General features: G+C 37.2%; 1 protein-coding gene across 6 annotated transcripts in view; it reads right to left on the bottom strand.

Annotated features, from left to right (window-relative positions):
• The window catches only part of LOC106884151 (nidogen-like), a 200,882-nt gene that overhangs the window by 157,726 nt on the left and 15,840 nt on the right, over nt 1-27,316 (bottom strand). For all 6 annotated transcript variants that reach the window (XM_089365423.1, XM_089365422.1, XM_089365427.1 and 3 more), the window contains exon 2: nt 10,654-10,793. In XM_089365423.1, the coding sequence (XP_089221549.1) occupies nt 10,654-10,793 (140 nt within the window). The remainder of the gene's footprint in view (nt 1-10,653; nt 10,794-27,316) is intronic.

The following is a 27,316-nucleotide window of genomic DNA, read 5'->3' on the forward strand; positions in this document are numbered from 1 at the left end:
TAATGGCAAACGCAGTAGAAGGATACCCCCTTTGAATAACAAGTCCAAATAGTTAGAAAACCGCTTTCCTTCTTCAAATTAACCAACAAATATAAAACAAGGAAACTGAGATAACAGACTCTGAATGAAACAGTAGAAGAAGGTATTTTAAATGGTTAAAACTTTGTGAAAATGAGATGAAAATGGGATTACAAAATGTTATGTTAAGACCTTGCCAAGAAAGACTCTTACTTGAAAATTTCCCAACGAAGCTAAACCAAGCAGAGTTCTTAAGACAAGCTGACGTCGAATGAGGTTCTTTACGGCACTCTAGTAAAGTCTTTTTAATCAGAAACTACCAAAGGTGCAATTTAACGCAAAACACAAAAAGTAATTTCAGAATATCATTGTCTTGTTTTTATCCTGTTCTAACCTAACATGTAATTTACATATTGGAAACTATATCAACATTGCGAAGAGGCACAAGCATGGCTGTGTGGTAAGAAGTTTGCTTCTCAACTACATGGTTGAGGGTTCTGTCCTTCTGCATGGCAGCTTGATCAAATGTCTTCTATTAGAGCCCCAGGCTGACCAAAGCCTTGTGAGTGGATTTTGTAGGTAGAAACTGAAAGAAACCTGTTGTGTGTGTGTGTGTGTGTGTGTGTGTGTGTGTGTGTGTGTGTGTGTGTGTGTGATCAATACATCAGACAGACAAACAACAGAGATGTGTGTGCGCGTGTGTGTATTTCCCCTTGAAACCCGGTGTTGGTTTGTTTACGCCCCCGTAACTTAGCGGACCGGCAAAAGAAATCGTACGCTCCAGAGGGCCCAGGGTGAATTTAGCAACGACCGGAAAGACTGAAGGTAAAAGAAGCAGAGAAGGGAGAAGGATTGTCTGGATGCCAAGCTCGAGGAATTGGTTGGAAGGAAAAGGTATTAAACATCAGGAAGTGAAACTGTTACAGACAACAAAGAACAGAGAATTATGGCAGGACATGATTGCTTATTCTGAAAATGGCACCTAAAGAGAGAAACAAGATAGCTACAAAAGATATCTTAAAAATAAATGGAAAAGTGTCAAAATATAAAGATCTGGAAATAATTAAAACCATATATAGGATTTCTACACAATATTGGTTTCAAATTTTGACAAAAAGACTGGAAATAAATCGATCACGAAAGGATGAAATTCAATGTCGACCTCTGCGGAATTTGAACTCGGAACGTAAAGACGGGCGAAATGCCGCTGAGCATTTCGTCAGCGTACCAGCTCGCCGCCCTACGCTTTCTACCAGCTCGCCGCCCGATGATTTCTAAACAATATTGAGAATGATAAAAAGGTGGATACAAATACATAATTAACACTGCAACACATCCCTAAATAACTCGGGAAATAGCACTGGCATTCATATTGCAATTATTTTCATTGCAATAAACACACAAACTCCCGTCTGTTTGTGCAGATTATGTGCAACCTAAGTTGTGTTATTTTGTTGGGTGGTAACTGTATAGAATATGTGAGTGTCGGTTGTGGTGACTTGTTGGTCGTATAATATCGGGTGAATGTCTCGTTATTTTATTGGGTTATAATTGAGCAGAGTATAATTAGTGTATTTTAGGGTGGCAACCTGTGTAGATTATTACAATTGCTGTTGATATTATTATTATTATTGTTCAGTAGTTTTATTTTTATAACGTGCTTTCACTTCACTACCGAGCGCAGCTCTGTGCGTCTTGGGAATGTGCTGTGGTTTGCTGTGGTGCTCTTATGTTTACTGTATTGAAAGTGTTTTGCGTAGGATGTGTGCAGTGCCCAGTAGTGCAATTTTCTGTATGTTATATATATTTGTAAGTCCTGGTGTTTTTGTTATGTATTTGTCTGAATATTTTTTTATTATACCTAAGGCACCTACTACTACTACTACTACTACTACTACTGCTAGTACTGCTATCACCATCACCATCACCACCATCATCATCATCATCATCATCATCATCATCATCATCATCATCATCATCATCATCATCATCATCATCATCATCACCACCACCACCACCACCACCACCACCACCACCACCACCACCACCACCACCACCACCACCACCATCAACAACAACAACAACAACAACAACAACAACAACAACAACAACAACAACAACAACAACAACAACAACAACAACAACAACAACAACAACAACAACAACAACAACAACAACAACAACAACAACAACAACAACAACAACAACAACAACAACAACAACAACAACAACAACAACAACAACAACAACAACAACAACAATAATAATAATAATAATAATAATAATAATAATAATAATAATAATAATAATAATAATAATAATAATAATAATAATAATAATAATAATAATAATAATAATAAAAGGTGGTGGGCTGGCAGAATCATTAGCACGCCGGGTGAAATATCCTGCGGCATTTCATCTGGCTGCATGTTCTGGATCCAAATTCTGCAGAGGTCGACTTTGCCTTTCATCCTTTCGGGGTCGATCAATTAAGTACCAGTGAAACACTGGGGTCGACATAATCGACTAATCCCCACCCCACAAATTTGTGCCTCCAGTAGAAAGGGTTATTATTATCATTATTATTATTATTATAAGGCATAATCGTTAGCACACCGGGCGAAATGCTTAGCGGCATTTCACCTGCCCTTACGCTCTGAGTTCAAATTACACCGAGATCGGCTTTGCCTTTCATCCTTTCGGGGTCAATAAAATAAGTGCCAGTTGAGTATCGGGGTCGATGTAATCGACTAGCCCCGTCCGCTAAATTTCAGGCCTACAGTAGAAAAGATTATTATTATAATTATAAGGCGGTGAGCTGGCAGAATCGTTAGCACGCCGGGCAAAATGCTTAGTGGCAATTCGCCCGTCTTTACGCTCTGAGTTCAAATAACACAGAGATCGACTTTGCCTTTCATCCTTTCTATTGTAGGCCTGAAATTTGGCGGAGGGGTTAGTCGATTACATCGACCCCCGATACTCAACTGGTACTTATTTTATCGACCCCGAAAGGCGGCGAGCTGGCAGAATCGTTAGAGCGCCGGGCAAAATGCTTAATGGCAATTCGTCCGTCTTTACATTCTGAGTTCAAATTCCGTCGAGGTTGACTTTATCTTTCATCTTTTCGGGGTCGATAAAATAAGTGCCAGCTAAGTATTAGGATCGATGAAATAAATTTGCCACCTCCCCTAAATCTCAAACCTTGTGCCAAAATTTGAACCATTATTATTGTTGTTGTTATCATTATTTGGGTGGTGGGTTGGCTGAATTTTTAGAGCATCGATAAAATACCTTGTGATATTTAGTAACGGTCTTTTGCGTTCTGAGCTCAAATCTCAGCGAGATCAACTTGCTAAAATAAAATAAGTCAAATACAGGATTGAATGTTTTTAATCGATTAAACACATTAAAATGCCAGGCCTTTTTGCCTACCTTAAAAATGATATTTAAGGGAGGTAAATTGGCAGAATAGTTAGAGCATTGAACACAATGCCTTCAGGTATTTGATCTGAGTTTTTTTACCTCCTGGGTTCAGATGCCGCAAACATCTGTTTCCAGGCCGCTTTGTTTAATAGTTCCTTCATTTCTTTGATATATATGCATTACCATCTTTGATAATTACATTACCTCCAAATACTTCGATTACGAGGCGCTTGCTTTCCAAGCATAGTCTTGATAACAATGTCTGATCCATTAGCCTTGCTCTCCTGGTTAACTCTGCTCTGTTTTTTGTTTTTGTTTTTTTTTTTTCGTTGCTGTTTAATTATGATAGCTTAGCATGTAACGTAACTAAGTCCCAAGTCCATTATACCAGTACATGTATTCTCTCTTGAATAAGACTGAGCAGCCAGAGTGAATGCGATTAATAGTTTCTTCTGCAACCTCCACATACTGTACTGTTACTTAACGTATTCAGCTTCATTACATTCTTGTGGTGGTTCTTGGTGACAAGCCTATTATCCCGTACCTCAATTAAACATCTTCCATAGGGGGTACAGGCAAGGCTGTGTAGCAAGAAGTTTGCTTCTCAACTACATGGTTCCGGGTTCAGTCCAACTGCATGGCACCTTAGGCAAGTATCTTCTACTATTACCTCGTACTAACCGAAACCTTGTAAGTGAATTTGGTAGATGGAAACTAAAAGAAGCCCGTCGTATATGTATGTGTGTATTTATCCCCACCACCGCTTGACAACGGGTGATGGAGTGTTTATGTCCCCGTAATCAGTAAAAGAGACCGATAGAATAAATACCAGGCTTTAAAAACGATATAAGTATTGGGATGAATTCATTCAACTAAAAATTTGTCAAGGCGCTGCCCTAACATGGCCGCAGTCTAATGATTGAAACTAGTAAAAGATCGAAGATAAAAGATCCCACCTTTGAGTCCCGCAGTTCTCAGCCAGTGAATTCCAGAGATAATAGACTACAATATTATAAACTTTTGGGGTTTATCTTTGTATCAAATGTTATGGCAACATGATTCCTAAAATTTTCAGAATCAAAGAAGAATAAACGATTCAACAGTCTTAACCAAACGGAACATCATAACCGAACATAAATTAAGTTAAAATAACAAACAAACGCGTTGGGCAGAAACGAACTGGACTTGAAGTTTATAAAAGCCTTCTTTATCGTCAAACTAAAGACGTCACGTGACTGATTTACCAAATTTGAGGGAAAATCGATCCGGAGATTTGTTCTTAAATGAAGATCATATTGATTTGAAATTTTGGGACAAGGCCTGCAATTTCAGAGGAGTGGGTAAGTCAATGACATTAACCCCACGCCCCGCTACTCAAATGGTACTTATTTATCGACCCCCGATAGGATGAAAGGCAAAGTCGAAATCGGCAGCATTTGAATTTATAACGTGAAAACGGTCGAAATGTCGCTAAACATTTCGTCCGGCGTGTTAACAATTCTGCCAGCTAATTTAAACTAAACCTGTCATATAATCGACTTCACCAAATTTGAGGAAAAACCGATCTCGAGATTTGTCCTTCAATGAAAATAATATTCTTTTCTACTCGAGGCACAAGGCTCGAAATTTTGGGGGAGGTGGCCAGTCGATTAGATCGACCCCAGTATGCAACTGGTACTTAATTTATCGACCTCGAAAGGATGAAAGGCAAAGTCGACCTCGGCGGAGTTTGAACTCAGAACGTAATGACAGACAAAACACTGTTAAGCATTTCGCCCTCAATGAAAATATTATCAGACATATTTGGCTGATTAAAACAGTAACAACCAAATTAATTTAACCGAATGGGAAAAAAAAAATTAAACACAATAATGATGTACAATCGTTTGCGCTACATAATACATCTCACATGAACCAAAGCTGAATAGAACACAACATATCTTTGAACCTATCAGAGATTAAATAAACTGTAAGGGGAAAATGGAAAACACCAATCTGACTCTACCAAATAATGGTTTCAAACTTTGGTATAAAACCAGCAATTTCGAGGGAGAGGTAAATCGATTACATCAACTCCAGTGTTTCACTGGTAATTATTTTATCGACCTCGTTAAGACGAAAGGCAAAGTCGACCCCGGTGGCATTTGAACTCAGAATGTAAAGACGGACGAAATGTCGTTAAACCTTTTGCCTGGCGTCCTAACGATTCTGCCAGCTCGCCGCGTAACTACCAAGAAATAATAATAGGAAATGGTGATTTCTACTGGAATAAATAAATAAATAAATAAGTAAATAAATAAATAAATAAAGTAACTTAATATACATAGTAAATGTAATAAAACAGAATTTATACATATTAAATGCATACTTCAAACTAGTAAAATATAGTGCATAATTTTAAAAGGCAGATCCCAAGTCAGACGATTAACCATGCAACTGAAATTATTACAAAGCAAATAAATAACGAAATAACGATCGTTAAGCAAATATAGTACGTGACATCGGTTGTAGCAATCAAAATAGGATAAGCAATACTCATAATAAGAACGCAAAAATGTTGCCGCTCAAAAAAGTTTAACCCTTTTAATACCAATTCGACTGAAACCACTTCTGTCTCTGTAGTACAAATGTCTCGTTTTCAAAAGCTCTGAATTAAAATCTTCCACCAAACCTTAGTCACAATTTATGTTCCTAACACTAGCTGAATGATAACTAAGTTATTTTACTAAATTCTTTGTTATATTTAAAAATAGAAAGAAACACGGAGCATCTCAACAGAAATATGGTAACAAAAGGGTTAAAGTCGTAAAAGAAACCATAACTCAACAGATGGAAGTTGAAGAACACAGAGGTTTGAGAAACAAATTAAGCAATTTAAACATAAAGCGTTTCTAGTAGTCAAACTAAAACCCTTTACAGGGAATTCAAATAGAATGAATCTAACCCTAGAGCAAGAGAAGATTTAAATCATGTGAAACTACGAAAGATTGAAATGCCTTATAAAGAAAGCCCTCGAGAGAGAAGTAGAAACCATCAAGACTGGATAAACTTTGAAATTTCTACATAGGGAAATATGGCCAAATGCTTTAATAATGTAATATAGAGCCCATCCTAGCGCAAAGAAAAGAAAAAGATTGGCTGACGCAATAAAAGCCAATCCTTTTACCAAAAACCTCAGAGACGAATGAATAGTCGTAAAACTAAATGGGTGCCAATTACATGTTTTTCTAACTTCCTCAGAATCCTTACATAGACGGCATTAAGTAAGAAGATATATCAACAAACTTCCATATGAAGTGTTGCAGAAAAGACTTATAAGCCTGTAATGATAAACAGGGTTATCTTAGAATATATGCAAAAACAAAAGAATGTGTATACTTCCCGGATACACCAGAAAGACAAAAAAACTATGAAAATGTACTGCATTCATAGATCCTTACGTCAATTGAAAGTAGCAAACCAAAATATAAAAGAAATATTGTAATAGATCATAAGGAAGGTCTCCTACAACATGACAAAGTTCCTATAAAAATGGCAATATTTCCGGGTTTGTTTTAACCCCTTTTCTTTTGTCAGCCTATTTTTCTATTAAGTTCAAATCTAAACTGTGTAGGGAATAACCAAAAGCTGGGAGAAACAATGATCAGGTTCTTGCTTACGTGTGCGTGTGTATCACCGAAGGTGAATAGGTTCAGCATGTTTGTGTGGATAAACTAATCCAAAAGGAGTGAATCTCATAAAATAGGATGATCCTAAAAAGCGAACGCAATTCGCAAAATAAAACGGAAGCATCTGATAGCTTAAGAATCCAGCAAAAAGATAAATCTTACAGCTTTGGTGTAGTAAACAAGAATATAAAAACAAGAAGAAACCTCCTATTATTTGAGATGGAATAGTCAATTACAATTTGAGTACATACACACCTCTAATAAAAATACAGCATTTTTCTGCTACAAGATAATACTAACATTGCAAAAACAAAAGTGACATCTACAGTGAAACACAGAAATCATTAAAATGGTTCTTTGCCGATTTATTTGTCAAAAACCACAAGCACTAAATACGCATAAATTCTAGAAAAGGGAGAGAAACAGCAAATGAGTTAAAGAATTAAAAGACGAAAGAAATTGAAAAAATGAATACCGCAGGAGTTTGATACAACACCCAGCCGACTAAAGGGCAAGAAAAGGGAAGTGATTGGTAATTATATATGCAGATTAACATCGCCAAACTAGATATTGCCAGAGATGTATTCAGAAACAGAATACCAAGCTTGAATGCCTCTATGTGACAAAACCGGTGAGGGCATCAGACACTTACTAGCTGGATTCCTTGCACTGTACACGTCAGAATGTATCAGAACACATGACATGATTGCTACATACGTTCTTTGGAAGATATACAAGGAAATGGAAGTCACCAGCCGTTGGATGAAAATTATATAAAAGTGTCACAGAGATTATGGGGAGGAAAGGAAAATTGCCTGGGATATGCAAATACGTAGAACAAAGAAATAAGAGCAAACCAACCAAACATCATTAAAGACAACAGAGCCGCATCATGTGTTACTAATTGATGAGGGCAGTCCAAATGACAAAACATTTCGGTGAAAGAATTTGAAAAACTTGCTAATTATAAAGACCTGGATATTTCAATAGTGGTAATACTCATAGAAGCGGCGTTAGGAATTGCGAACCACAGAAATATCTACCGCAAATGAAGTTCAGAAAATATCTCTCGCGGAAATTGCTCGTACTTTTCAGAAAACATTAACCATACAGTTAAAAAAAAAAAAAGAAGGGACAAATCTACTGGTTTTTAAGGATTCAGCGTTGTATATGTGCATCTTTAACAGGGTATTAATAGTGACAATGTTATATATATGCATGACAGAATATATACTGCCATTCTCCTTCAAAAAGTTGCTAAACACAACGAAAAGTCACACAAATATTCTTCAGAAATAAGCTATCCACGTACAAATCTTTGAAGACTGTAAATTCACGGAGAAATGTTTGAAAATATGTCTCAATATAAAAATCAGGAAGTATATCTGAATATAACGTTCTGTAAATAATAGCCAGATAGAGGGACGTAGAACTAATTTCAAGAAATTAAAACGTTCTAATATATATATATATATATATATATATATATATATATATATATATATATAAAATTAGTAGTTAATAGATCTTATGATATCTTCCGTCCTCCGTCTCTCTCATTAATTACATTTATTGAACTGGAGGTAATGGTAACCAGAATTTCTTAGATAGTGACTACTTTGAGAATGATTTATAAATTCCAGGTAAATATATATAAATCAAAATTCCGGTATGTAAACATATACGGGAAATAAAGAAAATGGCAGTACTGCACCCATGCGCTTTTTACGTAAACACAGCCAATGCAATAGAAAATGCAAAACCAGAACAAAACTTTGCATGTATTCAAAGCAGAGAAAGCAGCTCTTGTTTAAGCACATTTCGAAAATAAAACTGTTGACAAATATAATAAACTCAACAGAGTAGATAAGTAAGTGAAAACAAAAACCAATAATGTCTTTAAAAAAAAAACTCTGAAATAAAGGCAGAAAAGCAATGAACGTCTTGTCACACAAAACTACGAAAGCTGAATAATGAAATAAAAGGATAACATCTACTGTTAAATATGTAGTGTTAAAGAAACGACTGGCAACGTCATTTGTGGTTGTCTAGACATTGTAGTGTCAGAATATATATGCATTTACATGACACGATTGGTAGATATATGTATTGGCAATATGCCGACCTTTCGACATGAAAACTGAGAGGAAATTATATAAGTGTGTGTGTGTGTACCAAATTTAGTATGCAATAAACGACCTGGCTTCGACAATCTGGGTCATGTATATCCGAACTGAGGAAATCAAAATAAACCTCACAGTTATTATCATCAAAGCCACAAATGAAAATGTATTTCTTCAAATAAACATCTTGATTCCTAATTACAAAAATCCTAGCTTAAAAAAAAAATATAAAAATCGTGAAGTAGATCTGAAAGATTTCAAAATGTGAATATAGAATTAAATCCAGAACCAATAATAATGGAAGGGTTGAGAGGGATCCTCCGGTCAGATTGCCTGACTACTACCAACATTTACAGAGATTCTTACGCAATAAACAGGTGTGGTCGCCTTTACTCAGGTACGTGTTTCCATAGCTCCTCCCTTTGACGTAACTGCAGTCATGGGTCAAGCGTCGATCACGACAGGCTGTCTGCTATCAGGAACGCTGCCAAGCACTGACAATTCTCTACCGTTCGGCAATACGGTCTGCGAAACGACATCTCTTGAATTCTAAAAGAAGGGTAATGGTGTTTCTGCTGGAGCATACACGGAAAGCTACGAAAGCATGGAATGAATGAACACGGCTGATTTGTAAAGTGATGTGGCACAGCTGTTGACATTTAGGAGGAACCGAATATCAATTGAGTTTATTGTGATGAGTGGAGGCGCGTGGCTTAGTGGTCAGGGTGTCAGCACCATGATCGTAAGATTGTGGTTTCGATTCCTGGACCAGGCGACGCATTGTGTTCTTGAGCAAAACACTTCATTTCACATTGCTGCAGTCCACTCAGCTGGCAAAAATGAGTCACGCTGCGATGGACTGGCGTCCCGTCCAGCTGGGGAACACATACGCCATTGAAACCGGGAAACCGGGCCCATGAGTCTAGCTAGGCTTTAAAAGGAGCATTTATTTTTTATTTATTATAATGATCCTCAGCGAAAGGGGTAATATGCTGGAGAAGGTGGAAAGAACTGACACAAGAATTTTCGTCTTCCAGTAAAGCCTCATCAGCTTCAAGTACCCCTGGAAAGGAAAGGTAAGGGCGCGGAAGGAAGTCCGCCAATAAATTCACTGTATGGTGGGTAGGAATGGCAAGTATAGCTTGGTTGACACAAGTCTCTTCTGTTATGTGACTGTAAGACTAGAAGGGGGCTTGGGTTTTGATAGTCAAAGCTGAGAGAGGAGGCTTAGTTTTTGGTAGTCAAAGCAAAGGTTTATGACTTCGTACATACGAATTATTCTATGCCACCTTTTATTTTGCTTGTTTTCAGTTGTTTCCCATCAAGTTTACATCGTTTTGTCATTTACCTTTGTAGTCTCTTCGTCCATCGACCTTGTCTATTATAAGAAGAATAATTGTTATTGATATTATTATACTTACCGGTAATAGACTCTTCCAGTTCTCGAAGTATCAACATCGGCTAGGAAAGGTGCGATCATTTTAAATCCAGTTGGTATAATTAACATAGACTGGTAATTCGGCAGCTCCGTTTCAAATGTCAGGTGACCATTATTGTTCACCTGTAATTAAAGATATGCACATTACACATGTATGAGTGTGTGTATATGTATTTATATTATGTGTATGCGAATGTATACAATCTCGTCTGGTTTTATAAACAAAACTACATTTTCACTGTCATTCCGTAATTTAAGACGGATATGGTACTATTTCAGGAATATTCGGCTGCTATATTTAGCAGAATGTGGGCCCGCACAGAGGTCTTTTTTCGTTGGAAGGCTAAACTACGTGGAACACAACAGTAGCAGCCGCACATCGAACTGTACAAGATTACGCGCACACACACACACACGTATGTATTTATGTGCGTATGTATATAGTGAGAGAGAGAGAGAGAAACAAACATTGATGCATACATCATACGGACATGCTCCAAGCTCTGGTCCACAGGTGTGGCGCCTCCTATCTCTATCTTTTCTATCATTACTATAATAGTCATTGTTTCTCAGAATTAACTGGGATCGTGCCACTTTTACTCAGGCATTCCCAAACCACTCGCTTCCTTGCTCTCTTTAACCTTCTTTTGTCCAACCCCACCCCACTCCCAGGTACTGCACCAATCACAACGTCCAGTCCTTCTCCACGTGATGTCGACCCTTGTTCATATGCTTCCTTGTTCATATCCTTCCTTGTTCATATCCTTCCTACAGATGTTAACTTACCAGGGTTCGAGAGCAACGTTGATGGCTTCACTCTCCCCTGTCCGGAACGGCAGGTAAAGATTAAGGACACTGCTCAGGCCGAACAAGTACATACACTCATACATATACGCACACACACACACATAGATATACATTTACATATAACGATTACGTTATACAAAAATAGGCGCAGTGTTGCTGTGTGGTTAAGACGCTTACTCCCCGACTATGTAATCTTGAGTTCAGTCCCACTACTCGGCACCGAGGGAAAATGTCTTCTATTTCAGGATTTGATTGATGAAAACTGAAAGAAGCCTGTTGTGTGTATATATATATATAGTTTTTTATTCTTTTATTTGTTTCAGTCATTTGACTGCGGCCATGCTGGAGCACTGCCTTAAAGGGTTTTAGTCAAAGAAATCGACCCCAGGACTTATTCTTTGTAAGCCTGGTACTTATTCTATCGGTCTCTTTTGCCGCACTAAGTTACGGAGACATAAACACACCGGCATCGGTTGTCAAGCGACGGCCGGGGGTGGGGGGCAAACACGGACATATATATATATATATATATATATCCTTCCTCCATTTCTAACAAAACTGTCCGATGAACGGGAACGTGAAACTCAGAGTAACGGTTTTTTTGTTATATTTCTGCTGCTTTTAAATAATATATATATATATATATATATACGACGGGCTTCTTTCAGTTTACGTCTGCCAAAATCCACTCACAAGGCTTTGGTCGGCTCAAGACTATAGCAGAAGACATCTGGCCAACATGCCACGAAGTGGGACTGAACCCAGGCCCATGTTCTTGGGAAGCAAGCTTCTTATACATTATATATGAATATATATATATATACTCACATATGCACATATACACACACATATACGCATATATAGACACACACACACACATATATACACACATACAAATATATATACGCACACACACACACACACATATATACACACGTATGTGTCGGTCTATACCCTTGTCTTGACATCACTTGATGGTTGTAAATGAGTATATTCGTTTCTAGTCTTGCGTGAAAATTAATTTGTGCATGGGAAATGTTAACGTCTGATCCATGCGAGCATGGTTAAAAATGAACGCTAGACCAAAATACGCAAGGGAATATAACTGTACGACACAAATGTGTAATGTATTAAAGCTAGGGACACACTGTGGAACCATAGAAGGCTTGCCATACATACATACATACATACATACATACATACATACATACATACATACATATAGATAAATATCATACACACACACACATATATATTTATATATGTGAAATCTTCCATCTAAAGACTCCGCTTTTGTATGATCAAAACTTAACTTCAAAAGTAATAGCGAGTCCAGATGGCCTCGTATTTCCTTAAGCTATAAACGTTTTTAACTGCAAACTGTTCGTGAATATGAAAGGCACAGCGTCGTGTACACGTTCTCATACATACGAGGTGGTGGGGTGCTGGAGAGTACCTGGCATTAAGGGTATCGATAAAGGCCAGGTTGGAAGCCAAACTTTCCGAGTTCTTTTTACAGAGCTTAGAAAAACTGAAGGACTTCTGCAATAAGTGTGTGAATCTGAGATGGGAACATGGTGAATAAAATCATAATTAACTGATCCTCCTGTGTTTTCTTTTGCCTAAAACTAGAAACTTTTCAGCACCCACTGGTATATATGTGTGTTTATGTGTGTACATGTGTGTTTATATATAGACATGTATATATAACAAATAACAGACAAAAGATGGGATATACGAGAATTTATTATTAATCACGACCATTGTTTCGTCACATCTAGCATCGATTCCTCTTGGGTGGGACCACTCAACAACCGGTTCAGGAGCATCCGGTGGTGCAGATGTATATGTATATCTTTGCAAATAGTTAAGGCATTACTCCAAATGTTTACCGGCTTGTTCTCAGGTATTCAAAATATATACGGGTATATATGTGTGTGTGTGTGTGTGTGTGTGTGTGTGTAAGAATATACATAGAAATGTATGTGTGTGTTTGCTTATGTGTGTGTATATATATATATATACACACACACACACACGAGGGGTGTATGAAAAGTTTTGAGCCTAACCTAGAAACGGGGCTGCTAGATAGCTGAAACAATTTTTTCTGGGAAGTACAGTCTTTTCGGAGTATTTTTGCTCATTTTCATGATTCTGATATATATATATATAATTTTTTTTTTTTTACAGACTTTTGAATAAACAAGCTTCAAATTTACAAGGAAAATGGAGAAAACTGAGTATCGTGCTGACATAAAGTACCTTCATTTGAAAGGCATGACTCCATCAGAAATCCATGAAGATACGGTGAGGACCTTAACAGACAATGCTCCTTCATATGCAACAGTCAAACGCTGGGTAAATGAATTGAAGCGTGGCAGGGAGAGTGTGGAAGATGATCCCACATCAGGGAGACCTCCAACTGCAACCCCAAGGACAACCTTGACCTTGCTCTTGGTATGATAAAGCAAGATCAACTACTGGCTGCCGACTTTTGTGTCTGGTCTGATGTCTGCTGTCCGTTTTCTGTCGGTAGCGGCTAAAATGCGCTGGATGTATAGTGGTGGTCATGTTCAGAAAAACACGCTAATGATGAAATTGTTGTCAGATCCGAGAGCACACGAAGTCTTGAATGGTCCGATGTTTTTATGATGTTGGTAATATTGTAGTGAATCGCATTCATATTCTCAGTTGCTGTTATTTGTTGTTTTCTTTTTCTTTGGATATAGAGATCCGGGTTCGATTCCTGCTATACATTCATACATGCAAACACAGACACACATGCATGTATGCATGTATATGTTTATGTAGATATATGTTTATGTATGAATGTATAAAATATGTACGCATATCTTTTGAGAGATGTCTATTACCTAACATTTATTACGCATTAGTTGTAGTTGAAATGTTTTGTTTTTGTTAGTTATTTTATTAATTATTAAATATATTTAAAAGAAATATTAAGGAAAAGGAAATAGTATGTGATAAAATAGTCTCATAATGATACGAAGCGCAGAAAACACTGCATAACGTGAACAAATGGAAAGAGCAGACGACATATCAGGTGGTCAACCGACAAAAAGACAACTCGGAAATAGATGACTGGATGTAACCGTTTTGGCGCAATCCATTTGGAAAGACCGTTTTTATGCCGATGTCATGTTGGTAATAGATGTTTTATGTTCAAGAAGTAACACGTCTGATAAAGTCGTCGTTACTGAAAGGTAAGCTCTAAGAAGATAATTTACCTTTACATGTCAATGTAGTTTAATCCTATGCAAAACTTTAGTAAGTTCCAGTGTGGAAGATATTTGTAAGCCATTCAAAAACACCGAAAAACAGTAAGTTTCACTTCAACATTTAATTTTCATTTGTATCAAAATATTTTCGTCGTTTTGAAACTGCGACAAAAATTGGCGCTGCATCAAATTTTGTCAGTGAACAGATAGCGGTTTCAAAGCGACGAACATATTTTGACACAAATAAAAATTAAATGTTGAAATGAAACTAACGGTTTTTTGTGTGTTCTCGAATAGCTTACAAATATCTTCTACGTTGCAATTGTTTTTGTTTCATCACACGATCTCAGATCAAGTCACTTGCTATGCAAGTACATCTCCGTAATTTAGTAAGTTCTCGATTTGTTAATCATCAGGAAGGCTCTTCGGTTACTCGATAAACACTTGGCCTGAGTTTGCATTTTGGTCAACGTAATGAGCATGCGAAGGCATACCACGTGAAACGTGACTTGTCTGTTCATAAATCGAAATTACTGTAGAGCCTGCAGTCTCAGCCCATGTTTGCATATGAGTAGCCATATATCACAAGGAGTAAAAGCTGATATCAGATAAATGTTCTTAATTTGTGTAAAACAATTAATATATCTCCAGTCGTGTGAATATATATTCTTTTTTCTCTTCTTTCATCCTTTTACTTCCTTCATTCATTTGGCTGCGGCTGTCGACCCCAGAACTTGTTTTTTTTTCTAAACCTAGTACTTATTCTATCGTTCACTTTTACCGAACCGCTACGTTACGAAGACTATTATTTAAGACGGTTTAATTCGGCTCTATGCGACTTAGAGTTACGTAGGATTCTTATAGAAACCTAGCTCGTTCTTGCTCAGATTACCAACTGTTCGAAGGTTTCTGCAAAGGGACCTACGAAACTTTAAGTTGCTGGAACCGAGTCGTTCTGTTTTAAATAATAATATATGTAACTCTTACTATGCCTTTTTCTTTCGTTTGTCCACTCACTCGCGTGCGCGCGTGTGTGTGTGTGTGTGCAAACATCGGTCACTCATTCATAGTGTATGTCTTGTTTGTTTACATATGTGAGTGTGGATATGTGAATGTCCCACCGCCACTGCTTGACAATTGGTGTTCAGTTTTCTTACGTCCTCGTAATTTTGCGGTTTGGCAAACGAGAGTAACAGGATTCTTTTATTCTTTTACTTGTTTCAGTCATTTGACTGCGGCCATGCTGGACCACGAATAAGTAATATTCATTAAAAAGTAAAGTACCGCGGTCAATTCGTTCGACTAAAACTTAAGGCGGTGTTCCAGCATGACTGCAGTCCAATGACTGAAACAAGTAAAAGGTAAAAGATATGGCTATGAAAACCATAAGTACATAAGTTATCACACTTGCTCTTGTCCTTGCTTGTGTTTCTCCCGCTAATGTAGACTTTGAAGTCCTCTGTCTCCAAAAACAGCTCAACAAAATGTCAAGGGCACCTTAAGATCAGACAACAGTGAGTGTTGTAGTTTTATCGCTACCTGACGATTGACCACAGGTTCTCAACCATTTTTTTTTTTAATCTATGGACCTCTTTGATTACTATTTTATTCTGGTGGACCTCCATAGCCATTCGATATTTTATGGAAACTTCTTTCCGGATTCGTATTTTGTTTTCCGTACATGAACTTTTGTAGGTTTAACTGGCGAAAGTAAAGAATACGTACACCCGGTGTTTAGGTTTAGGGTTAGGATTAGGGGTTTTGTTACGCCGAAAACGGGTGGTGTGCGTATTTTTTATCTCTGCCGGTTTAACTATGTAAAATGTTAAAGACGGAAACCTAGCTGTTTCTTGAAATACATACCAATTACATACATCTAAAACAAAATTTTTTTCAGGGACCCTTCAAATATTACTGTGGATCCCCAATTTACTATTTTGTTTCGTTGACCCCAAAAAATCTTGTATGGACCCTCAGGGGCCACATGGATTCCGGTTAAGAACCACTGAGTTAGACAAAGATTTTGTAGCTTCATTTCGAAGCTCAAGTGCTTTAACATTTAATGCATTAAAGGGTCGAAAGCTACTCTCATAGTTTTGTCAATGATTGTAAACCTACTGATACTTTTACTCTGTTTTACATTAATTCCTAAGTCAAATAAAAATATTCCTCCTTAATTTCTCCTTTAAAACACTTGCACTATCCGTTGAAAATAAAGCCATGATGGCAGTTTTCAGTAATTCCTTATTCCGTGCCCTGGAGGCTATTTACGCTGGAAACGATGCATTCAGCTTTCAGTAACTTTCTTAATGTTTTATCTAATTTTACTATACAGATTACAGATTCGTAAAGAGTGACGCCACGTATCGCAAATTGTAGACAATGTACTCGCTTATCTTTTAATAAAATAAAGAACCGGCAGAGTTTCTACTCGGGAAGCAAAAAGACGGAACTAAATATTATACAGTTGTTTTTGGTGAAGGAGTAGACGAAGTATTGAGGTCAATAATGGGAATATTTCAGGTTAATACTTTGCTCTTTCTCGGTCTTTTTTTTTTCGCTTTTTTTTTTATTTCATTTTATTTTTGTTTTGTTTTTTTATTTGCCTTCAGCACGGCTTTTTATTTTCTTCCTGTGTAGTAAAGGATAAGTACATTATAGAAAACAGGGTGCATTAAGTAAGTTATTTTCTGTTTATAGATGGCGTGAAACTGTTCGTGAAGAACTAAGCTCAAACATACATTTTAAATCACTAACACATAGATTAAATAATGAAGATAATGGGTTTTGTATTAAACCTCTGCAGATTTAATAACGAAAAGAGGAAATCATAAAGCAGAAAGCTATAATTATGTCAGTTTAGCAGATCAGGATAAGATAAAGTAGCATGAAGGAACTGTTTAGATGGGAATATGTAAAAAGGTTAAAAGCTGTGCTTAAATATAATTAGATGGTAAGCCACTAACACATTCACTTCATTTTCAGCTTAGATTTGAATTTATTTTAATAGTTACTGCAAATAGTTTCCATTATCAAAGAATTTCTTTTATATTTGTTGGTTTCCACAACAAAGATTTGTTTTTCGGTTGTTCTTTTGCCTCTTTTGTTTTTCGGCTTTGTGTATGCGTGTGTGGGGAGGGGTAGTTCTGTTTGTATAAATTATCCTTTATAAACTTTTTAAATCGTTTTATAATTGTATGAGATATTTTATAACGATTTTCTAGCTTCCGAAGGCACCTCGTTCTTGTTTTTATTATTTTATGCGTTTCAACCCAAAGGCTGTGGCCATGCTGGGGCATTATATTTTTTTAATTTATATTTATTTATTTGATTTAATTGTATTTTATGTGTCGATCATATTCTTTTTTTCCTTTCGATTATTTGAGTGGTACCCTGTCGAGTTCATGAATACCTTAGAAAGAGTCAAGAAAAAAAAGCTATTTTTTCGAAAGAAAAGAAACAATTAGAAAACAGAAAAATCAATATAAGACGGGAAAGCGAAAAGAATTCGAAAGAAAAATGACATAATTGGATTTAACAACGAAATATTTATCAAAACTACCTGGTTTATTTCATCCACGCTAAACAGAAACCAAAGGTAAGAGTTTATAAAGAACCTTTTATATTTACACTGCACGTCCATGTGTGTGTGTGTGTGTGTGTGTGTTCGCGCGCGCATGATGTATGTATGCGTATTTTGTCTGTTTTTCTAATTCGATATTTCCTTAAAATCTACACATGGCTAGAAATGTTGATTCAATGACTTGTAAAAGCAGCTGTTGATATTTCCTGCCTCTGAGTCAGCAACATATGCTACAATCAATCATCAATTAAATCCATAGCTAGAGGAGGCCATAAGTGCACAGCAAGAGACACAACCTTTCTACAAATCTGTTTCCTGATCATCAGCAAATTTCATGTTTTCTGCCGTCTTTCTTCTTCTCCATTCGGTGATCTTGCTCAGCCGTTCCCTTCCTCCTGCTCCTCTTTCATTAGGGTTTTATCAATGTACAATAATATTTGTTAGAGACATGGTGTCTTCGTGTTATACAACATGATTAAGCTCCATTTTTTTTCTTTTAATCTTTTAGCAAGTTAAAGAAGAAAGGGTTCAGTAGTTTGCAGACCTCCCAAACATTTCTTTTCCAAAGCTCCCGTTACTTCAATGTTGCAGTCATTTGACTGAGGCCATGCTGGAGCACCACCTTTTAGTCGAAGAAATCGACCTCTAGACTTATTCTCTTATTTCTTTTTATTTCTTTATTGCCCACAAGGGGCTAAACATAGAGGGGACAAACAAAGACAGACAAAGAGATTAAGTCGATTATATCGACCCAGTGCGTAACTGGTACTTAATTTACCACACAGCCACTCCTGAAATGCGAAACTCTTCATTTTGTAGCATTATATTTCAAAGGCTATGATCCTTTTCTCATTTTCAACATCCAACGTTCATAATTCTCAGGCAACCACATGGTTCCGGGTTCAGTCCCACTGCGTGGCACCTTGGACAAGTGTCTTCTACTATAGCCTCGAGCCGACCAAAGCCTTGTAAGTGGGTTTGGTAGACGGAAACTGAAAGAAGCCTGTCATATATGTGTGTGTGTGTGTGTGTGTGTGTGTGTGTGTGTGTGTGTGTGTCTGTGTTTGTCCCCCCCCCCCCCCGCCAACATCGCTTGACAACTGATGCTGGTGTGTTTGCGTCCCCGTGACATAGCGGTTCGGCAAAAGAGTCCGATAGAATAAGTACTAGGCTTACAAAGTAAAAAGAAATTCAATCATTTGCTCTTCCCAAACAGTTAAAGCTTACTACTCTAACACGATTTGATTTTTCACTTCAATTAATCCTAAAATTCACATTTTTCCATTATTCTTCTACGTAAATATTTAAATTCAACTTCCTTGCTATTTCAGTTGAATTAGTTTTTGTTTTTACTCGTTACCATTATTCAAAGATGTTTTTCACACGTTATCTTCTGCTCCTAAATAATCCTTCCATTTATCCTTACATGTAAATACTACTTTGCAATATATTTCGGTTTACGTAAATATAAGGCTTAGGGTTGCCCCCCAAAACGCATAATAAAAACTTCCTTTTCTAAAAAAACAAAAAGTGGTTTCAATAGTTTTCTTCTTTGAACCAGAGATGTTGATGTTAAGTTTGCAGTATTTTCTCAATTTTTCAATTTCCAAAACAATTCCAGTTTCTTTCTTTTGCTACGAAAAATTTTCATGTAGCTATTCGCACTACATGCCCCTACCACTTCTTTAATTATTTACCTATATATTTTTTTTATTTTGTTTATGTTACTTTCCTCATTTTTTTTTCTTTCTTATTTTGAAGATATTATCATCTTTCCGTAACGGAGTTACTCAGGCGTTTCGAGTGCTGCTGAATTTTCTTTTACTTGGAAGCAGACAAAGAAAATAGTTAGACTAATAATTCTTAAAACTTTGACTGCGATTTAATCTGTTCACTAAAACGGTGGAACTTTTCTACTTTTCGCAACAAATGTTGTGCCACGTCATCACGGAGAATCCCTAAAGTTAACAGCACCAAAATACTTTATTCCCTAAACCACACAAGAGCTATTTCCTCTCCCCACTCTCTCTCTCTCCCTCTCTTTCATTCTCTTTTTCTTTCTCTCTGCTGTTTCTACTGCTACTACAGTGACTTCAGCTCATCGAATCTGACTATTTCTTGCCATTTCTACTCAGACAAACCCGTCTCATCCGTGTTTCTTCCTCTTGTCAACAGTATTATGCCAACTATTATCTAGATTCTTCACATCGATCCTCTGGATTCTCCCCTCTCTTTTGTGCATCCCGTTCCTACAACCGACAGCTTGCACTTGATCAAGACGGGCTTCTTTCTTCAGACTAAACGAATTTTTAAAAATGAAATCCGGTGCTGCAATTTATAGTTCAGAACAGCGGGTTGGCGAGCAACGACTACAGCTGTCTATCATCATGCCACTAGCCTGAATCTAGTTGCAAACATAGCAGGACACATAAACCAGAACTTCTCCTTTACTGGTTTCTTTATGAATTTGTATGTATTTATAAAAATATGCAGCGCTTGCATATATTATTTGCACACACACACACACACACACACACACACACACACACATATATATATATATATATATATATATATATATATATATATGCCTATGTTTCAATTTGAATGTGCATATGCACACATGCACTCAGTTAAGCGTGTTGTATGGGTTGGGGTATATGTAGGTGTGCAATGCTTATACGTTTTCAGTTGCCTGTCCAAGAGTTCTATCCATTTCTAATCTTTAACAGCGAAGGCTTTCTGTTAGATTGCACCATCAAAATGTATGCTGATGGAGTTCACCCTGTGCTACACATTGTTGACTATGGGATGTCCCAAAATTCGGTTTTTTCTCACGTTCTTCCTGCTATACAACGACTTGCAATCACCTCCAACAATGAGGATGATGGTGATTCCAGTTACTCCTTTCCTAATATTCCGTGCCCATAAACCATCCACATTCAATTTTGACGTCTCATGCCAAACTTACACTGATTCCATGAACAGAGAGTTAGTAAACACCTCCAATGAGGCTATGCTATTCTCCTCTTCTTCCAGAGCTCAAAGATATCCATTCACGGCAATAAAGCAATTTGTCCCCTCTAAACATGAACAACACGCAATAATTATCCTCAAGATCGTTAGAAATGCTGGGGTTTCACAATCAATGCAGATCTCTTCTGGCGAACACAACGTAATATAGCAATGAGTCTGCTTCCTCTTCATGTCCAGATGCATCGGCTACCAACAACAGCTAACTGCCTACAAAGCACAAGTGAGGCCCACAATTGTGTACTGATCTCACATCTTGGCTGGTACTAATGCAGGCCCCTTTGACCCCTTTTAAAGAAAGGCCATCCGGTTGATTGGTATGAGAATTATTGGACAAAGTGAAGTGAAATATAAGGTAAAAAGCACCTTCGGTCAAGAATGACCATGAGATTGCACCTAGAAAGTTACCCTCAAAGGCACAAGTCTGGGTAAGATTATTTGTGAAAGACCAGCAGTCGCCCATGCATAACAGCCTCCCCTCTCCACACCACCGATGTTATCCAAGGGAAAGGCAAAGGGGCCGATACGACGTGGCACCCGTGATGTTACAACTTGTTTCCTACAGCTGAGTGAATTGGAGCAACATGAAATAAAGTGTCTTGCTCAAGAACACAACGCGGTCCAGGACTCGAACTCACTACCTCATGTGTGCCCGACGCTCTAACCACTGAGCCATGCGCCGTAATACTAACCGCAACAGGAATTGTTATTAACGAAAGTCTCGCGAGTAGCATAGAGTAGAGTTTAGAGCTCAGCGAGTCAGGGCGACAACTTTTCCTTCCCCCTTGTAGCTATGTGACTTACGGTTATAGCAATTTCATACACAAAGTCAATGATACATGGCTGGTGTGACGTGTCAGAAGGAAGTTTAGTCAGTGATGAACGGAAACAAGCCAAGTGAACTGTTAAAGAATAGACAGTCAGTGTGTACTGCTAAACATGAAATGTGAGGAGCAAAAAGGGTTGGTGGTCTTGACTGACCAGGTGGCCGATTCTGATACGGGACAAATTGTGACTTCGTGTGCGGTGAAGGAGACAATATAAAATGAAAAGTTAGGGAGAGGGAATCGGGTTAGAAACAGCTACAATTTACTAAAGAGAAAGAATGTTTTGAATGAGTCGACTAGCATACGAAGAATATTTGACCTCCCTAATTGCCTGGACAATTGTAATCACAGCTGTATTTATTTTCCAACACGTGATTTAAAATTGTTCAGTTTACCGGTTCCATATCAGTGAAATGAATCACTGCGGCCAAATTATGTTCGAAATATATCTCTTCTGTCTCCCACTACCCACCCACCTACACACATAAAATTAATCATTAAGATTATGATTGTTTATATCCATAAGGTTGTAATTTTTATTAAAATATAATAGCTTTCTACATAGAGCATGTTAGCACCCACTTTCAATGTATTTTTCGACAGTCATTCTCACTTACCCGGTCACTCGGTTTTTCATTCATAAAAAAAAAAATCAATATCTCGCTAATCATTCTATAACTTTATACCTACTATTGGACTACTGTTTACTAAAAATACCAAATTGTACTCAGTTGCTACTGTATCGTTGATTAGAATCTATTTTACAGTACTTTGTATGTTAACACGCGCTTTACTATCTATGTTTCCATGTACAGGCAATCCTAAGCACTTTTTATCAGTCATTGCCGCTTCTACTATTTACCGACATCGATAATGATAATAAAATTAATAATAATAATAATCCTCTCTACTATAGGCACAAGGCCTGAAATTTTATGGAGAGGGGCTAACCGATTTCATTGATCCCGAAAGGATGAAAGACAAAGTCGACCTCGGCAAAATTCGAACTCAGAACGTAAGGACGAACGAAATGCCGCTAAGCATTTTGACCGGCGTGCTAACGATTCTGCCAGCTCACTGCCTTAGTAATTATTTATTTCTACTCTAGGCACATGGATATGAAAATTTGGGGTTGGGGGAGGGGGCTAATCGATTACGTCGACCCCAGTGCGTAACTGGTACTTATTTCATCGACCCCGAAAGGATGAAAGGCAAAGTCGACCATGGCGAAATTTGAACTCAGACTAAATAACGCTAAGCATTTCATCCGGCCTGACAACGATTCTGTCAGCTACCCACTTTAATAATAATAATAATAATAATAATAATTCTTTCTACTATAGGCACAAGGCCTGAAATTTTGAGGGGAGTGGGGGCTAGTCAATTACATCGACGTCAGTATTCAACTGGTATATATTTCATCGGTCCCGAAAGGGTGAAAGGCAAAGTCGACACCGGCGGAGTTTGGATAATAATAATAATAATAATAATAATAATAATTAATTCGTTTTATTGGCCACAAGGGCTAATATCAATTGAAAACATATAAGGACAAAGATAGGACGAAGGTTACAAAAGGTTTTGTCCGAAAAGGTAGGAAAGTTCGTCTAAACAGAGGAAGAAAACAGAGAAAGATATAATAAATAACTAGATAGATAAATAGATAAATAAATAAGTAGAACTCCCAAAGGGGGAGGTGCTTCGAAAAAGAAAAGGTTACACGTGGAAAAACCCATAAAACCACTGGAACCTGGTCAGATAAAATAAGGAAGGGGTATAGAGCCCTTTCTCCTTTTACATGACCTTTTTTTTTTTTTTCTACAGGTGTATTCTCAGAATTGGTCCGTTTATACTGGCCATTCTTCCAACAGTCACCCATCTTTCAACGAATTTGCTATGAGACAGCACTTCCCTCTCTACTTTCATCTTCCTTTTCAAGTGGAACTTGAAAAAGTTGATGAGGCCTTGGCCAAAGAGGAAAGTGTCTGTTTTTGTTATTCAAATCTTTCGCACAATTGAGGGCACACTCAATTAAACCTATTCCTTTATTTGACTGTTTATATGATCGACAAAATTAATATGGGCTTAAAATTTTAAACTCGTCCATGCCCAAGGTAAAGAAAGTAGAATTATATGGATGGGTTCATATAATTCTGTCTCGTTTTCTCATTAATAAAGAAGAGGAGGGTAAAACTTCACCAATATTTTCGCCTTGATCTGATATTTGTTAGTTTGAGAACCGTTGCACAAAGACAGCTTAAACTTTTTTTTTTTTTTTCACAAGTCATTATACAAATGTACATGTTTTTGAAACACTGTCCTACTTCGGAATAAAGGAAACTACAAAAAAATTTCTGTGCTGCCTCAGTACTATTGAGAAATTGTGATATACCCACGAATTTAATTTCACAAGACCATATATGTTTAAACATATAATATACTTTTGTATGTAAAACTTTTTAAATACTAGCTTATCTTTATAATGTAAAAAATCTTGCATTAAATGAAGTTACGAAAAAAATATTTGATATGTTTAAACCACAAGAAGTCAATAAAAAAAAGCCTTCTGTTCTAAACAGACTGTTTTGTGTATGTGTTTAATGAATAAACTACTTCATCTTCAGAATGAATCACCATTTTAAACAAAAAAGAAATACTTTTATCCATTTCTTTCTTCCTTCTTCCTCTTGCTTGTTTCTCCCAAACTTCTTTTCCTTTTCCTCCCTTCCTGTCCTCCTCTCATTTCCTCTCATTTTCTCATCTTCCTTCTCTTCAACCTGCTTCTTTTTCGTCAATTTTATTTCCTTCACTTACTTCTTTTCTCGTTTACTTCTTCCTTCCCCTCTTCCTCTTTTTCCACTTCTTCCTCTTGAAGTGGTGGGAATAGAAGTTTAATAGAGGGAATAGGATAAGGGGATAGCAACGAAGAAAAATCATACGACCATTTATTCGACACAAAAGGAATTTGCGTTGTCAGAGCTGATGCACATGTTCTTGGAAATGAGGGCGCAGGTAGCAGTGAAAGCCCGAATCGAGTTTATGGCGGACAACGATATACGTACGTTATTCAACTATTCGGTCTCAGACTGATGTTTTAGGTTTTCCAGCTGCACTTTATACAACTGTTTAGGGGCAATGATGGACTTGAGACGATAGGCCACGTGTGTCGGTAGAACAAGCGAATTGTTGCGAAAAATCCAATGAGAGAGGCTGAGATACGGTCGATGGTAAGTGGATAGGAGACAAATCGCCCGAGACTTATATATACATGCCAGACTTGCTTGCTCTTTCATGACAGGCGTCTATTGTATATTGTAAAGGGCTGGGAACACTCCCAGCTGTGTTTGTCGTGGATTGGAAACTATGCCACCCATTAACTGCTACAGATTAGAATTTAGATGGAAATATGAAATATCCGGAGATATGGATCTGTGGATTATATCTTTCCTACCGATTATTTACATGCCCTACGTGTGTTTGGTTGGGGCTGACCAGGGACTACGCAACAACAGCGAACTAATTTAAACCTTAAATAAATTGGGGCCTATAAATAACGAATCTCAGCACTAAAAACTGTCCACCTACTGAAGTAACATTAGATCTTTGTTTATAGACCAATTTTAAAATAGTTCCCTGTTGGCCCTTTTTAAAATAGCTCCCTGGTGGCCCTTTGGCTGCTGAATATTAGAAACTAAACAGAAGGTGAGGAATGAAAAAAAACAAAATACATAATGATAAAAGAAATGAAAGATATATATATATATATATATATATATATATATATGGAGACCACATCTGGAAATGATTTCACACAGCAGCTACGAGAGTTAGCCCCAAAGAAGGAAGAGGAACTAATATAATTATCTTTGATCTCGGTTTATCCTTCCTCTCGTCCATTTCTCTTCTGAAATGGAATGTGATTTAATCGACGTTATATGTGTTGAATTTAGTTGTGTCTATGTGTATGCGTATGGGAGTGTATGGGTTTGTGCATGAGTGTTCATGCTTGTGTTTCGTACGTCTCTTGCCAATCCTTAAATCACTGGAAAAACAACAGCTTTTCTAAATCCCTTTCCATGTAACGAACTTCAACAGATAAAGATATAGTATATCTTAACATGTGACGCCTATGACACATTTCACTTAATTTGAATCAACTTCCCCGCGAGTGCTTTCTCTCTCAGATCAGAGTACTTCTAAGATTCTAAGATCTTATTTCACCAACATACATCCCAAGTGACTTCAAACGAAAACGGAACACATATTTTGTTCTTAGATGATCTTATCTCCACCAATGCGCTTTCAGCGTCTTGTCCCCTCACATTCAACACACCTATGGCTGAGTCAGCAAGAGATTTGGGTTTCTAAGCGGTCGCTCGATTTGCTAAAAACATCAGCCAAATAAATATTCATCAAATCTGACTTAAAGAAGCAAACAATTTAACCGTTAGTATACAAAAAACGAGATGATTATGGCTAGGTGCAACTGATCAAAGCTAATCTGAGAGAAAAGTATAGCAACAACGAAATGTTTATATATTTACATCGTTGTTAAATGTCTGTCAGATTTTATTATCAATTCTTGGAAATGGATCATAACATAACATTTTAAAGAATTGTCGCAGTTCATTCCGATTATCTTGCAACTGCTTCAGAATATCAAATAAGTTTATATATTTATTCCACCACCCACCATTACTCTCTCTCTCTCTCTCTCTCTCTCTCTCTCTCTCTCTCTCTCTCTCTCTCTCTCTCCCTTCCATTCTCTCTCTCCCTCCCACCCCTTCTCTCTCTCTCTCTCTCTCTCTCTCTCTCTTACACTCAAACGCACACATTCACCTACACACATACATGCACAAATACACAAACATGCACACGCGCACTCTGTGTGTGTGTGTGTGAGTATATCTATCTACCTATCTATAAATCTAACGGATGTATTTATATATACTATGTGTGTGTGTAGTGTGTATGTGTGCGTATAAATATACAGTATATATGTATACATATATATGTACATATGTACGTGTATGTATAATCTCCATTTATATCTATATAAATATCTTTTACTTGTTTCAGTCATTTGACTGTGGCCATGCTGGAGCACCGCCTTTAGTCGAACATATCGACCCCAGGACTTATTCTTTGTAAGCCTAG

Source organism: Octopus bimaculoides, chromosome Z, assembly GCF_046866305.1.
Source record: "Octopus bimaculoides isolate indiv1 chromosome Z, ASM4686630v1, whole genome shotgun sequence".
In the NCBI taxonomy this organism is placed as follows: Eukaryota; Metazoa; Mollusca; class Cephalopoda; order Octopoda; family Octopodidae; genus Octopus; species Octopus bimaculoides.